This window comes from Myzus persicae, unplaced genomic scaffold, assembly GCF_001856785.1.
Source record: "Myzus persicae strain clone G006 unplaced genomic scaffold, MPER_G0061.0, whole genome shotgun sequence".
Taxonomy (NCBI): domain Eukaryota; kingdom Metazoa; phylum Arthropoda; class Insecta; order Hemiptera; family Aphididae; genus Myzus; species Myzus persicae.
The window spans coordinates 1-15,256 of record NW_019100846.1 but is presented as its reverse complement, the minus strand read 5'-3'; the positions used below and the strand labels follow the sequence as shown (position 1 = coordinate 15,256).

General features: G+C 33.0%; 2 protein-coding genes and 1 pseudogene across 2 annotated transcripts; 2 read left to right on the top strand and 1 right to left on the bottom strand.

Annotated features, from left to right (window-relative positions):
• Positions 1 to 1,866: 1,866 nt before the first annotated feature.
• On the top strand, positions 1,867 to 2,577 carry LOC111026407 (tigger transposable element-derived protein 6-like). Its single transcript, XM_022304481.1, has one exon. It carries the CDS (start codon positions 1,867 to 1,869, stop codon positions 2,575 to 2,577), a length of 711 nt encoding a protein of 236 aa, XP_022160173.1.
• Positions 2,578 to 7,846: 5,269 nt separating this feature from the next.
• On the top strand, positions 7,847 to 8,537 carry LOC111026406 (annotated as a pseudogene).
• A 1,526-nt stretch (positions 8,538 to 10,063) lies between these two features.
• Positions 10,064 to 12,742, bottom strand: LOC111026405 (protein FAM200A-like). The gene is made up of 2 exons (XM_022304480.1): positions 12,667 to 12,742; positions 10,064 to 10,404 (listed from the first exon to the last, which is right to left on the bottom strand). The coding sequence occupies exons 1-2, from the start codon at positions 12,740 to 12,742 to the stop codon at positions 10,064 to 10,066; spliced, it is 417 nt and encodes a 138-aa protein (XP_022160172.1).
• Positions 12,743 to 15,256: the final 2,514 nt, after the last annotated feature.

Here is a 15,256-nt window from a genome sequence, read left to right as displayed (position 1 = left end):
ATAATATCATTGATTGTTTTATTCTGTGATAATATATCTACCTTGAAAATTACAAATTTTAACCATGTTTTATTCTATAAGAATCGTATTATTTTTTTTTTTTTGTGAAATACAGTTTTTTATAAATTATAACCTAAGGGAACTTAAATCTTCAGATATCCTCAAAAGTATAAAATCTTCAAATTTATACCTAAAGCAAGTCAAAATCTCCAGAAATAGGAAAAATCTCTAAATATGGCAACACTGTGGTGCACGCTGTACAGTTATGAACTCGGCGTCGTGAGAGGTCAAGATTGAACCACCATAATATGTCTTGGGTTCGAGGTCTATGGTTCGGTCGTAATCGCCTATATTTGTTAACTTTCTCATTCTTTTTTTTGTATGTAGGTGGTATCATCCCGTTTCGCCGACAAAAAAACCAGTTTTGTATGGATTGATAATAAATCCCATTAGGCCGAATCCTATTTTTCCTAATCCCATTTTGCCGAAAACCCCTGGTTTTTACTCATCAGAGCTTGAGTAAATATGTTATATTTATCATATATGTTACGCAGAGTAAAACCAAGTGCTTTGAATCACAAAACAATATTGTGCACATTTATAAAAGACGGTCGAATACGCTCGTAACGCCGGTTACGTTACGTATATACTTAAAATATTTGAGCCTCTATCGGCTCTATCTTATTTTTTATTATCGATACAATGATTATGATACGTACCGAACAATGTATATATATATATATATATATTAATATTATAATATATTCACAATTTCACATTCATATTTATTTTTTTAGTAAATATGCACTACAAGTTAAACACAACTTTATTCTCTTTACATGTGTTTCCTCCGCTTTTGAAGAAAATCGATAAATTATAAAAACGGGAAGGAAGCTATTTCAGGTGACATCGTCACGGAAACATCGTTCCGTAATCTTATCGCTGATAAAGTGACAATAATAATCTACAAATATTACACATATAATGGTGGGTTTACGCACAGTCACGATCTTTAGTTTGCAGTCCCCTTTTCCACTCGTGTCAAATAAGTTTTGTTTTTTAATAATTAATATGTCTTGGTATAAAATTAACTCAAACCGTGGACACCCGCTGTTAGTAGTGGATAATTATAAACACAGAATTGACAGATCTAATGAAAATAATGAATATTACAAATGTATCAACAACTGTGGAGGACGAGCAATATTAAGATCACAAACGACTGCAATAATATCTAAAACTCATAATCACTCAAAGCATGGAGCTGAATTGGCGCGACGTGGATTTCGAGAAACTCTAAAGGTAAAAGAAATCTTAAATTTGCTTATACTATAGTATGTATATGATTTATTATAATGTATATGATATATATAATTTAATATATTACGTATAACTAAAATTGTTAATATTATATGATGAATAAATAATTTATGAAGTTATATACAGTGGTCACCGCTTATTATAATCACGGTTAATGTTATCAAACTTTTATTGTTATCGAAAAGTATAAGTAAGGGCTGGATGTATACTTATATGTGTAAATTATGTCGATTATAATTGTAATCAATACGCCGCATAATATTATCAGTTTGAGGTCATAAAATCATCATTATGTAGTTATTAGATAAAGAAAATAATGTCCGAGTTTTCGTCGAATAGCTCATAATAAAGATAAAAATGGCTATACACATTGATATCACTTTTGTTCTTACACCATTCAGACAGTACCGTCGCTGCCCGTCGACCAGTATCGTTTGTATGCATCCGTGTCGCGTGTGCTTAAAAATGAGTGAAAAAAGAAAAAGAAATGACCTAACAATTTATGATAAATTGTCAATATTATAAAGTTACGACAATTTACCAAAAATGGGACAGCGAGAAGCAGCTATAAAGCTACAAATTTCCCAACCGTTATTGTGTAAATTATTAAAAAAACGAGTTGAAATAGAAAATTCAGCAACACTTAATAAAAATCCAAACATAAAGAGGATACGCAGTGGGAAAGAAGAACAGGTTGAATCAGCATTATTATTATGGTTTATTAATGTTAGAAAAAATGATGCACGCATTAATGGTCCAATATTGCGTCAAAAAGCTGAAGAACTTGCAAAAAAAATGGGTATAGAAAATTTTATTGCCTCAGAAGGATGGTTTTATCGCTGGAAGAAACGAGAAAATATTGTTTACAAACGAACGTACGGAGAACAAAAAGACGCAGATTTCTCGGCAGCAGAAAATTGGTTAAAAACTGAATGGCCAAAAATTATTTCAGAATATACGCCCGACAATGTTTATAATGCTGATGAAACCGGGTTATTTTATCGTGCCTTGCCTGAGCATTCTTACTTATTAAAAAATGAAAACGCAAAAGGCTGTAAGATATCAATAGAGCGCATCACTGTCCTATGTTGTGCGAGTATGTCAGGTAAAAAACAAAAACTTTTGGCAATAGGGAAAAGTAAAAATCCTCGTTGTTTTAAATCTGTAAAATGTTTACCAGTTGATTATTACGCCAACATAAATGCTTGGATGACATCAGTTATTTTTAACGAATGGTTAATAAAGTGGGATAAATAATTAAATAATAATACCGTTTTACTTATTGACAACTGTCCTGCACACGTGGTTAGTGTATCTTTAAAACACATTAGAATCATATTTTTGCCAGCAAATACAACATCATTAATACAACCATGTGACCAAGGAATAATAAAAACCTTAAAATCATATTATCGCAAACAAATGCGGACAAGAATAATAGACAATATTGAAAATACAAATGACCAAGAAAAATTGTTCGCTAATGAATTAGTAAAACAAACCAACCTCTTAGATGCATTACATCTTATAACAATGGCTTGGGACCAAGTGACAGATAAAACAATACGAAATTGTTTTCAACACGGAGGTTTTGCAGAAAGTGTCGAAGAGGAGGAAGAAGAAGAATATGAAGAAGTAGACTTAGATTTTAAAAATTGGTTGAAAATCAATGAAAATATACCTACTACATCAAATTTTACTGAAGAAGATATTGTACATGCTTTATCACAAACAAATGAACCTGGAGAAATCGAAAATGAAGAAACAGATACTGAAAAACCTCCAAGTTCTTCGGAAATGAGAGAGGCTCTACGAGTATTACGAAGGGGAGTGCAACAACATTCATCAAATTTTGAATTACAATACAAATACGAACATTTTATCAATGATCTTTTAACGGTAAAAAAAAATATTGTTCAAGTTAATGGTAGTACCTACATATATTTATTTACATTTTATTTTTATTTTTTTATTTTTTATTACCAATTTATACCTACATATGTACTTTAATTAGAAATAAATAATAATAAATAAAATAATTATACTTTTAATAACTATGTGTTAAGAATAATGATCATAAAATTTGATGCAACACTAAATGTTATTTTTTTCGTTTAGTGTTATCAATCGGATTATGTTATCAGTTATGTCCCGTACCAAAGTGATTACATTAAGCGGTGACGACTGTAGTTATAAAGTTATATATAGATAGTTATGGATATTATATAATATTTAATTTTCAAAATATTTCAAATATTTAAACTATAGCCGGGATATTCAACTAGTTATTATATGTTTAGGAAAGAGTGGTTTCAAATCCAACAATATCTGTACCTCAGAGTTTCCACGATGTGAGGCGATCCGTTGTTTCTTCAGGAATAAAGGGTTGTACTTTATCGGAGGTAGAAGATGCTGTTCCTGTCTATACTAGTATCCGATCCTCAGCATACAGAAAGCGAATGAAATTGGTTCCAACATTACCTACAAAGTTGTCGGAACTTTTTATTGAGAACGAATGGAGATCAACGAATGACAGAAGTGATTTTTTATTAGGTAACTATTTTTTTATGACAACACGTGGCACGCTGTTGAAGTAATGCGCAATCAGTTAATAATATACACACCATTAATCACTAAATTTATAGGATGTGATGGTGATGACGACAAAATTGTTATATTTGGGACGGAACTACGGAAGGATTTTTAAGAAGACCGTGCAGTAGTGAACTTATTTTTATGGATGGGACATTTAAATCAGCACCTCAGTTATTTACCCAAATTTATACATTGCCAGTTATGTCGTAGGAATAATGATACCATTGGTCATTATAAAAGTAAATTAATATGATATTTTAGTAAATAATAATTATTATATTTAAGTTAATTTTAAGGCGTATGCATTGCTATCGAACAGAAGTACAGCAACTTATTCGAGAATGTTTAAGGTAATAAAAGAAGCAGCTCTAAGAAATGGATTTGTATTTAATAATATGATAATAATATTTTCTTTATTTCGGAAATAAATTCCAATTACAGTTTTTTTTTTTTTTCTATAATATTATATTATCTAAGTACATTTTCGGTGATTTATAAATAACAATAATAATAATATAAATAATAAGAATAATAATAGTAATAATAATAATAATAATAAAAGAAGAAATAGGTATTATTTAGTATTAATATCATACGTTATAATATTTAAATTTATAAAATAAAAAACAAGATGAAATAAAAACGAGATATTTATTATGCTTCTATTGGACCACTATAGTAGGTACCTAATTTGTTATGTATTTCTTAGAACATTTGACATAAAAGTATTTAGAGAATTATCAAAAAAATCAATATTTTTTATTGAGTAACCTGCGGACATTAAAATATTGGATGGAGAATTTCGCACATAATTGTTAGTTGAATGTTCTGTGTAGTGAGGATCGGTAGTATAAAAACTTTAATTTAATTTGTAAAAAACGTTGTTCTAACGACTGTATATTAAAAAAAAAAAAAAGCTTTTAGCCCAAATACATTTCAAATTGATTTTGAAATTAGTATGATTGTTTCTATTAGAGAAACTTTTGGCTATGAAACATCTATATAAGGATGTTTATTCGACTTGGGTCAAGCGGAAGGTTTAATATTTAGGGCTTATTCATGCTTTGCACTACCCGTATTCTATTGACATTTTGTTTACGTCTATCCCGTCCGTAACGTCTACAACGGTTAATCTAAATTAAGAATTATTGATAAAATGTACGAACGTGTACCACTGTACTGCACTACTGCAATCCGCAATAAATAATAATATTCGAATATTGTTAATATAGATTAATCACTTTTATAACATTATCAATTATGTTGTAACTTGTAGGTTGTAACATTTTATGATTTGCACTTATCCTGTTAGCGACAAATGACAATACATGCTCATAAGTCATAACGAACCTTACCTTTTATTTATTAAATATTTTTAGTTTTTGCACCAATTTTTATTGACACCCAGTTAGTTTAACCCACCCACCCACCTGATAACCTATAGGGGCCGCGGCCCCTGGAAAACCCCCTCACCACGCCACTGGGTCCTAGGTACAAGAAACAATGTTACCACGACGCAATGTCCTTTGTGCGCAAGTACGGAAAGCCTGACTTATTCATAACATTTACGTGTAAGCCTAGGTGGCCAGGGATAGTAAATAACATACCGTGTTGGTTAAATGCAATTTTGTTTTATAATACATTTACATTTTATTATTGGGTTTTATTTTGTTAGGTATTTTCAAAAACAAGAAATACTATGCAACAATTATTATAATAATATGCAATGTTTATTGAAAAAAAATATAATATAAGTATAAGGTAGGAAAAGTTGGTAAGCAGGTGTGTGGGTGTGTACAATTTAGGATGCTTATGAGTTTTTTTAGGTTAGTTTCGCCAGTGAAACGATATGTGTTATTTATCAGTCAGTTAGCACACCCATAATGAGACAATAATCAACACATACTTTTGTTTAATTAAATTAATAATTAATACTAAAACATAATATATTAATTGATATTCAGAGCTATTATTTTTACACGAGTGGTATGTCTACGTTTAGTCATACTGACAGTACAGCTGTAACTGAGTTGAACGCACAAAAAACAATTCTAAATTCAATCTCATATCGTGTAAACTTATCTAATTACATTTATTATTCGTTGACAGACCTATTTTCTTCAAATAAACTGTTTATTTTTATTTAATAAGTTAAACTGACATTAACTAAACGTTGCTAGGCGCACACACATTTCTGTTGTTTGAATTTACTCAGAGATAGTACATAATAAATACTGTTACATTTTTATTAGAGACTAACTCATGTCCAGACTCCAAGATAATATTATTGATTTGAGAATTATTGAACATAAATATTATACTGGATTTTATTTTAATGAGCAACGTTCAACTGTTTTTAAATAGATCAATGTTTGCTCTGTTATGTAGTACATTAATACTATAAATACAATACAACAAGAGTAATACAATATTCACATAATAATATAGATAACTACTCTTTAACTATATTTCACAGTTTCTTTATATTGTGTCCATGTGTAATTCACATTAGTCCACACCATGTCCATATTAGTATAATTTTTAATAAGATAAATCAGAAATTGCAGTATATTCGCATAATGTATGCTACTGACATGTCTATGATAACCTTTATTAATTAGATGCGATGTTAATTGACACATCACGACCCCAATATGAATTAACTTTAAATAAAATATATTCAAACAGTGTATACCTAATGCAATAAAAAATATATTTAATTAATGATGGAAATTGAATTATACACTGGATAGTAAGGAAATGCGATTTACGGTTTAATTACACACAACTCTTATGAATTTAATCGGTTAAGCAATGTTTAGTGCAATATTTGTTATAGTGAAAAAACAGTGTAAGTGTGGTAGATTTGACATCTATGAGTATCTCCAATCGTAGGTAGGTAGGTTTAGGCGTTAGGTCATAAGTCCAGGGGTTGTATGTTTCGATGCGGCGGCATTGACGAATTGCGGCGGCCCGTGAAATTTTACCGACCTCAACGTGACGGACGAAGAGACTAGACAGTACCTTTACCAAGAGATACCGGTACAATACACTTGGCACGCGTCTAGGAGAACGTGGACACGACGTCGAAGACAGATGACGTACGAGACGTTGGCTCGAACGTACATTGTCAACCCACTTGATCGCGATCGTTTCTACCCATGATTGCTACTCTTACACAAGAGGGGCTCACAGGGACATGAGGAAAGTAGACGGGGTAGAGCATCCAACATACGCGGCGAGCTATGTTGGCGTGCATGGCCGAATCAGCAACATTGGACACACCAGTCCAGCGTCTTTACCTTTTTGTGACGATGCTTTTGCACTGCGAGATCACAAACCCACTGGCGTTGTATCAAGCCAGCGAACCTCACATGTTGCAGGACTTCAGTCACCGATTGAGAGACATTGACCGCGCGAGGGCCGCGTGTTTGGATGCAATCAACAGGATGCTTCGTGGTCACGGGAAATCGCTTGCAGACTACGGTTTGCCACTACCGGACGTCACATTGCTGGAAAAAGACCCGAACGATGACATGTTTGGTGCTATAGACGCGGCGGTGCGCTGGGCCGTACAATTGAACAATTTGAACGACGAACAACGGACAGTGTTCAATTGTGTGATGGCGGCCGTAGACGACAACATAAACGTATCAAAACTTTTCTATATTGACGGTCCCGGAGGAACAGGTAAAACAACACTATACGGGTGCCTCATATGGTCGCTTCGCAACCAAGTCGATCTGTGGCTTTTACAGGAATAGCAGCATCGCTCATGGACGGCGGCATGACAGTGCACTCGACATCGACCATCACCTTGCAGTAGTTGCGTGCTCAGAGGATACGTGACGCAGCACTCATCGTCTGGGACGAAGCGCCCATGTCTCCGGGACTACAACTCACAGTGGTCAATAGGTTGCTCCAGGACACCATGAGTTCAAAATTACCGTTCGGCGGTAAACCGGTACTGTTCGTTGGTGACTTCAGGGAAATTCTACCTGTCGTGCGCAGGGGAACAAGGAGTGACATCGCCAGGTCATCTATCAAATACAACTCTTTGTGGCGCAACCTGGAACAGTTCACTTTGACGCGGAATAAGCGCGCCGATAACGACGCTGACTTGCAACATGGTTGCTTCAGCTCGGGAGCGGCCAATGGCCAGCGGTCGACGGTGTTCAAAACACCGTTGAAATACCCCGGGAAATGGTATAAGTGGTCACTAAATTGGTTGATTTGGTTTTTCCGCAGCGAATGACGTTGGCTAATGTCAACGAGTTTGCTCGAAAAATAATTTTTGTCCCAGGAACAACAAATGCAGGCAGATCAATAATACGGTGTTACAACGCATTGATGGAGTTCACCGAACCTACACGGCCATAGACACTGTGATGGTCGACGACCCCGACAAAGTGGCCAATTATCCGACAGAGTCTCTCAATACTCTGGAACCAGACGGACTGCCGCCGTATAACTTGACGCTGAAGGTCGGTTCTGTTGTCATGTTGCTTAGGAACCTAGATTCTAAGAGATGTCTTTGCAATGGTACACGGTTGGTTGTTCCTGAACTGCGACGATGCAATTTCAAAGCGAGGATGTTGTCTGGGGTGCACAGGAAGATATAGTCATACCTGCTCTGCCCTGCTACCAATAACTGCATTAACTCCAAAAAGTGAAATGTTGGGAAATCGTGTTTAAAGGTTTTTTTAATTTTTGACCCAGAAGTTATTATGTTTCAATGATTTTTTCTATAAATCATTTTTAATACAGGGTGCGGCGTAATGGACTCCCATATTTCAAATAATCATTAGTGCGTAATTAAACTGATTAGATTAAAGTGGTTTATTTCGCTAGATTAGATTATTAATAAGGTTTTTAGTCGTCACCATGCCGTGGTCTGGTGAACAACGTGGTTTCGTTATTGAGGCATTTTTCAAAAACGCTGAATGTGTGATTGCGACACAGAGAGCATTTCGCACTCGGTTCAGTTTGAATCCAAACGAAAGTGTCCCTGATCGGAAAACTATTTTGAATTGGGTACAAAATTTAAGAGCAACGGGATCTGCAATGCCTAAAAAACCGGTTGGACGTCCCAAGTCCGTGAGAACACCGGAAACCATTGCCGCAGTAAGAATATCGATAGAGCAGTCTCCATCACGTTCTGCTCTCGGGATATCGGATCGAACGGTAAGGCGAATTTTGCACTGTGATCTTAAATTACACCCATATAAGATTATGGTAACTCAGGAATTAAGTCCAACAGATTGGGGAAAACGAAAAGATTGCTGTAATGCAATCCTCACAGTTGTGCCTCCCAACGGTATTGTGTGGAGTAGCGACGAAGCACATTTCCACATTTCTGGCACAGTGAACAAACAAAATTTTCGTTATTGGGCTGCTGAAAACCCTCTAAAAATACACCAACGACCTCTTCATAGTCCTAAAGTAACAGTTTGGTGTGCTTTGTCCTCGGTAGGTATCGTGGGGCCTTATTTTTTTGAAGAGGGTGGTTTTACAGTTACTGTGACTTCCAACCGGTACTGTGAGATGTTGGAGAACTTTTTACGCCCGAAAATCGAAGAGTACGAAAATAATGATGTCTTCTGGTTTCAACAGGATGGGGCCACAGCTCATACAGCCCGTTGTTCTTTTGTTGTATTGCAAAAAATGTTTCCTGGTCGCTTGATCTCCTTAAGGGAAAACATTACATGGCCTCCTCGCTTCCCTGATTTGAGCCCATGTGATTATTTCTTATGGGGATACCTCAAAGCTGAAGTTTTCAAACATCGACCAAGAACCATTGAAGAACTAAAAGAGGCCATCCGTCAAGAAATCTCCGTGATTCCACTCGATATGCTGGCGAAAGTGATGGAAAACTTTCGAGAACGGCTCTATATGTGCGCTGCTCGTCAAGGCAATCATTTAGACCAGCGTTTCCCAAACTTTTTCTCTGCCGGACCCCCTTAGAGAAAATAAAAAAGATCGCGGACCCCTAAATAAAAATTTTAATTAAAGCATTAATAAATAATAATACTAAATTGTTTGCTTTATTTTTAAAATTAAATACACATATGTTTATAATGAAAAATTGAATTAATAAAAAAAAATGGATAAATAGATATATTATTTTTATAATAAATAATTAATGCGTTTAATGTGATGGATGGTGTTGTTTCTTTAATACTAAATCTGGTATTTTAGGATCTATATTAGAAAGTTGAATACGTAAATCTGATTCTATATTTAATCGATTTCTATATTTATTTTTTGTGTACACATTAGCTGAAAATCCTTTTTCACAGAGATAAGTTGTTGAAAAAAGCATCAATGGCCTTATTGCTGAGTCCGATATTTCTGGATAGTCTTGTCTTATACTCAACCAAAAAGAAGACAAAGAAGATTCTTTGAAAACTCTTTTTAAATTAGAATTACTGGATATTTCGATTAATTGATTTTCTTGTGTTGTTGTTAAACCAGTTATATCAGGGACATCTGCATTAAAAGGGTCTACTATCCAATTTTTATTTTTGTCAGGAACTGGAAAATATTTTCGAAATGAATGTTTCAAAATTTGGAGGTGTTCAATAATTATATCTTTTGTGTCCTGAGGAAAAACTTCATCGGATGATTCTATAAATGCATAAAGAGTTGGAAAGTGGTTAAAATTGTTTTGAAGGGCACGTTTTCTCCATAACTCAAGTTTTTTTAACATAGCTTCAATGTTATCCTCCGTGTGAAAAATATTGTCTTCTTTCCCTTGTAAACTAATATTTAATGAGTTCAGAGAATTAAAAATATCAGCCAAATAGGCCACTGTACAGAGCCATTCAAAATTATTGAAAAGATTTGCATATTTAGTAACTAATCTTAATTGCTTTTCAACGATAACTATTTCAACAATGTATTTATTATCAACAGTATTTCCCATGTAATACGAATATTGCATCATTATTTTCGTTTTATGGATAGGTATACTTTGTAAATTTTTAATTTACGTTCGCGGACCCCCTCCGGTATACGTGCGGACCCCTAGGGGTCCGCGGACCACAGTTTGGGAAACGCTGATTTAGACGATATAATTTTTAAAAACTAATTTAAAAAAAACCTTATATAATATAGTTTTTAAAAATAAAAATTTTTTTTCTTTACCTTGTATCGTTTTTTTTAATTCACTTCGGAAATGTGGGAGTCCATTATGCCGCACCCTGTAGATGTTCAAGTTATTTGTTGATATATTTTTTTGTACTTTATTCATTTTTTGTATGTTTTTTACCACTTTTAAACATATTATAGGAGTTACTGCATTTTTACTTAGGAAATAACCCACATTAAATTTACAAAATGCAGTAAATCCATTCCTATGATTCTTAATTTTTATATTATGTGCACTCTGCAGCAGCCTTCTACTGAAACATTAAGTTAAACTAAAATATAAAGTTGATTAAGTAAATCTTTTCCCAATAAAAAAAAGCCTATTAAATATATTTATACAATTAATTAATCACCCAAGTACAAGAAATATAAATACTAAAATATCATAATTATACCTAAAAAAAGTATATTATTGATTGATTTGTAAATATATTAGATAAAAACATTAATTATACTGCGGCCATCGAGAGACCGCTACTGGGCGGCGACCAAAACTCGTCCGATCTCGCGCATTCCCACCACTAAATCTGCCCGTCGCCGTTCAGGAAACCGGCATACAAACCATCGGTTTTGCGTAGGGCGGGGTACAGTTATCCCAATCGTGATAAGGAATATGTTTTGTTACCAACGTCAAATATTGAAAAAAATTCTGACTGGGAATTTAATTTGGCTCATGGTGATATACTGTACGGAACCTAGTCCGTTCTCTATATATTTATATCCATTGTAAGTTTATAAATAGCGAATAGGTACTTTTAAATTATAACATAAATAATATTTATTTTATGATAATATTAGAACGGTATGGGAAGGGGTCAGTATAGTGGGGTATATCAACACAACCGTGCTTATTATAATAATTATTATAATCTTAGACCGTGCTTTTATATAAATCAGTTAATCAGATGACCGAAATAACTAAATATATTTTCCAAGTTGCGGTAACGACTAACGAGTTATTAATTATTACTTATTTCTTATTTGAGTACACAGTGACTATATTGAAACTTTTCATAATGCACGGTCGATACAAATCAGGTAATTTATTTATAATATAATAATATGTTAATAATATTACAATAAATAAAGTATTCGATAAATGTTTTGATCTTGGGTAAAATGTTACAAACTACATACTTAGGTAGAGCATGGCTAAGTATGTTTTTTTTCACGTATAATTGATTTAAATTTGGTTACTAGGTATTTGAATATTTTATTATTCAAAATTTCAAATATATAATATCATACAGTATTTTCATATTATGTATACCTACTAATTTTATAACACAATTTTAAATAAGACCTTTTTATTTGATATTAAATAAAATATTTATAAAATTATTATAATTAACAAATAACAGTCTAAAATCTTTATTCATGTTAAGATTTCCATTTAAAACATAATATAATAGCAGGTATATTATAAAATGTAAATTACACTTTTATACACAATACACATATCATTGTAAAATCAATACATTCATCGTCCTCATTAGAATCTAAAATTGTTAATCAATCAATAGGAAATTTAAAAAAAATAAAATAGTTATTTGTTTTTATTTGTGGCACAAACAAACTGGTTTTCAAGCAGGCGATTTATACTTAAATGTTGTAAAATATTATCAAAATTCATATCTTTCATGAAATGGACCAATCTGTCCTTGAACATATCCATCATTATGATGGCCTGCCCTCCTGAGGAACATTAGTATATCCCCATCAACATTCAACGTTTGTATTTGTTGACGAATTTCTTGCGTTTTTATAAACCTTGAAGTGGTATCTCTAATCTGTAAATTTTATATATTTTCTTGTTTATGAATCATTCTTGTTTTATAAGAATTTCAATTCAAATCATAAATTAAACTATACCTATTCAATGATTTGCCTAGGATTGTTAATACTTATTGGTTATAACTAGGGCCCGGAAGTTCATGCATTTGCATGTTTTTAATGAGTGCATAAAAAAGTTGCTGTATGAGCTACAAATTTGAATCACAACCTGATGAGTTCAAAAATGATATTTTAGTTTGCATATTTTCGCATATTTTGAGGTTTTTTACAATATAATATGCATATTTAAAAAAAAATTGCATTTTACTGCATTTTATTGCATTTTACCTTTGATATATATTTTTTTTTCATTAATATTTTATAGAAATTTCGGTCTTTGAGTGTAAAAACCTGTTTAAAATTATACAGGTCATACTTAAATAATTTAATATTATGTAATTTCTAGGGCCCGGAAGTCCATGCGATAATTCATGATAGGCGATAGCCGATAAGCCAGTTATACTTCTAGCTAAATAGTATTAAAACGATAAACGGCAATTGTTATATTCTCGAATATCAAGTATTAATAAAATGGTTTAATGACTGTCGCGATTATCGGAATAGCACGATACAAGAATGTATAGTGAAGAGTCCAAGCACAAGGTTTAGTCGTGTGCGATCGTCCTATAGTGTTGTACTGTTGTTTTTGTTTTACATCGGTTTCCATTAATCTTAAAATTCCAAAAGTCGGAACGAATCGAATTTGTAGTTATGTGGCCGAGTTTGGTGAAAATATATTTGCATCCGATGGAGGTGTTTTATTTTGTAAAATGTGCGAAATAAAGGTGAACAGTGACAAACGTTTTTGCGTAACTCAGCATATAAAAACTGAGAAACATGCCCGAGCTGTTAATCGCAAAGCTAAAAAAAATAGTTTAACGCAACCTTTTATTACGACACCATCATCACGAAAATCTGATTTTAACAAAGATTTATGCAAAGCATTGTTAAAATCAAATATTCCATTGGAAAAACTAAGCAACACACATTTTCGATCGTTTCTAGAAAAATATGTGGATAAGGACATTCCTTCCGTATCTACGCTAAGAAAAACCTACGTCGAAGATTGCTACCAAGAAACGATGGATGAGATAAGAAATGAGGTGAAAAATAAAAAGATTTGGGTGTCGATTGATGAGACGACAGATTCAGAAGGGCGATATGTTGCGAATGTTATAATTGGCACGTTACCAGTAGATGAACCTGGTAATCATTTTTTACTTGCCTCTGAAGTTCTGGAAAAAGCAAACCATACAACAATTAGCAAGCTTTTCGACAAAGCACTTTTTTCATTATGGCCGAAAGGAATACAACATGACGACGTTATTTTGTTTGTTAGCGATGCAGCACCGTATATGTTGAAAGCTGCAAAATCCATACAGGCCTTTTACTCCAAAATGATACATGTAACCTGTCTGGCCCACGGTTTACACCGAGTATGTGAGAAAATTCGAGCAGAATTCCCTAAAGTCGATGAACTTATATCCAACATGAAAAAAGTATTTTTGAAAGCACCAGCTCGCATCGAATTATTTCGACGAGAAGCCCCTGATACGCCATTGCCACCTTCACCAATTATAACGCGCTGGGGTACCTGGTTGAAAGCGGCTATGTATTATTGTGAGCATTTTAAAACTATAAAAAAAGTTGTTAATATGCTTGATGCTGATGATGCCTTGGCAATTGAAAAATTAAAACAAATAATATGTGATAAAAATGTTCAATCAAATTTAATTTTTATTCACACAAATTATGGTTTCTTAATATCAGCCATTAACAGTTTAGAAGCTCGAGGAACACCCTTAGTTGAAGAAATTCAAATTGTAGATAATGTCATAAAAAAATTAAAAGAAATTAAAGTTCCAAAAGGCGTTATAATTTACAATAAATTGGAACAAGTTATTAAGAAAAATGAGGGGTTTAAGATACTGTCAACCATTTCAAAAGTCATGTCAGGAGAAGAAACAACAACAGATGGCCTTCCAGAGGATCTTCAAATTTCAGATTTCATACATTTCAAGTATGCTCCAATTTCTTCTGTTGATGTAGAACGGAGCTTTTCTCTTTACAAAAATATGTTGGCTGATAATCGCCGTTCATTTGTATTTGAAAACCTGTCAAAGTCACTGGTTGTAAATTGTAATTCCTAAAGTAAATATAACATAATATACCATATTAATTAATAAATACATTTTGCTTGTTTTTTTCCCATATTTTAATTATTTTTTTTTTTACCAAAAACGAAAATAACTTGAGTTTTTTTTTTGTAAATGCATATTTAGCGCATATTTTATAGATTCTAAGCGCATATTTGCATGCATATTTTGATAGTTTTTTGTGCATGAACTTCCGGGCCCTA

What these genes read in the sequence shown, in the direction of transcription:
- LOC111026407 (XM_022304481.1), top strand. Translation starts at nt 1,867, where the DNA reads ATGGGACAGCGAGAAGCAGCTATAAAGCTACAAATTTCCCAACCGTTA.
- LOC111026405 (XM_022304480.1), bottom strand. Translation starts at nt 12,742, where the DNA reads ATGATGGATATGTTCAAGGACAGATTGGTCCATTTCATGAAAGATATG. An exon ending in TAATATTTTACAACATTTAA is followed by an intron (nt 10,405 to 12,666) that starts GTATAAATCGCC and finishes CTTTTAATGCAG; the next exon opens with ATGTCCCTGATATAACTGGT.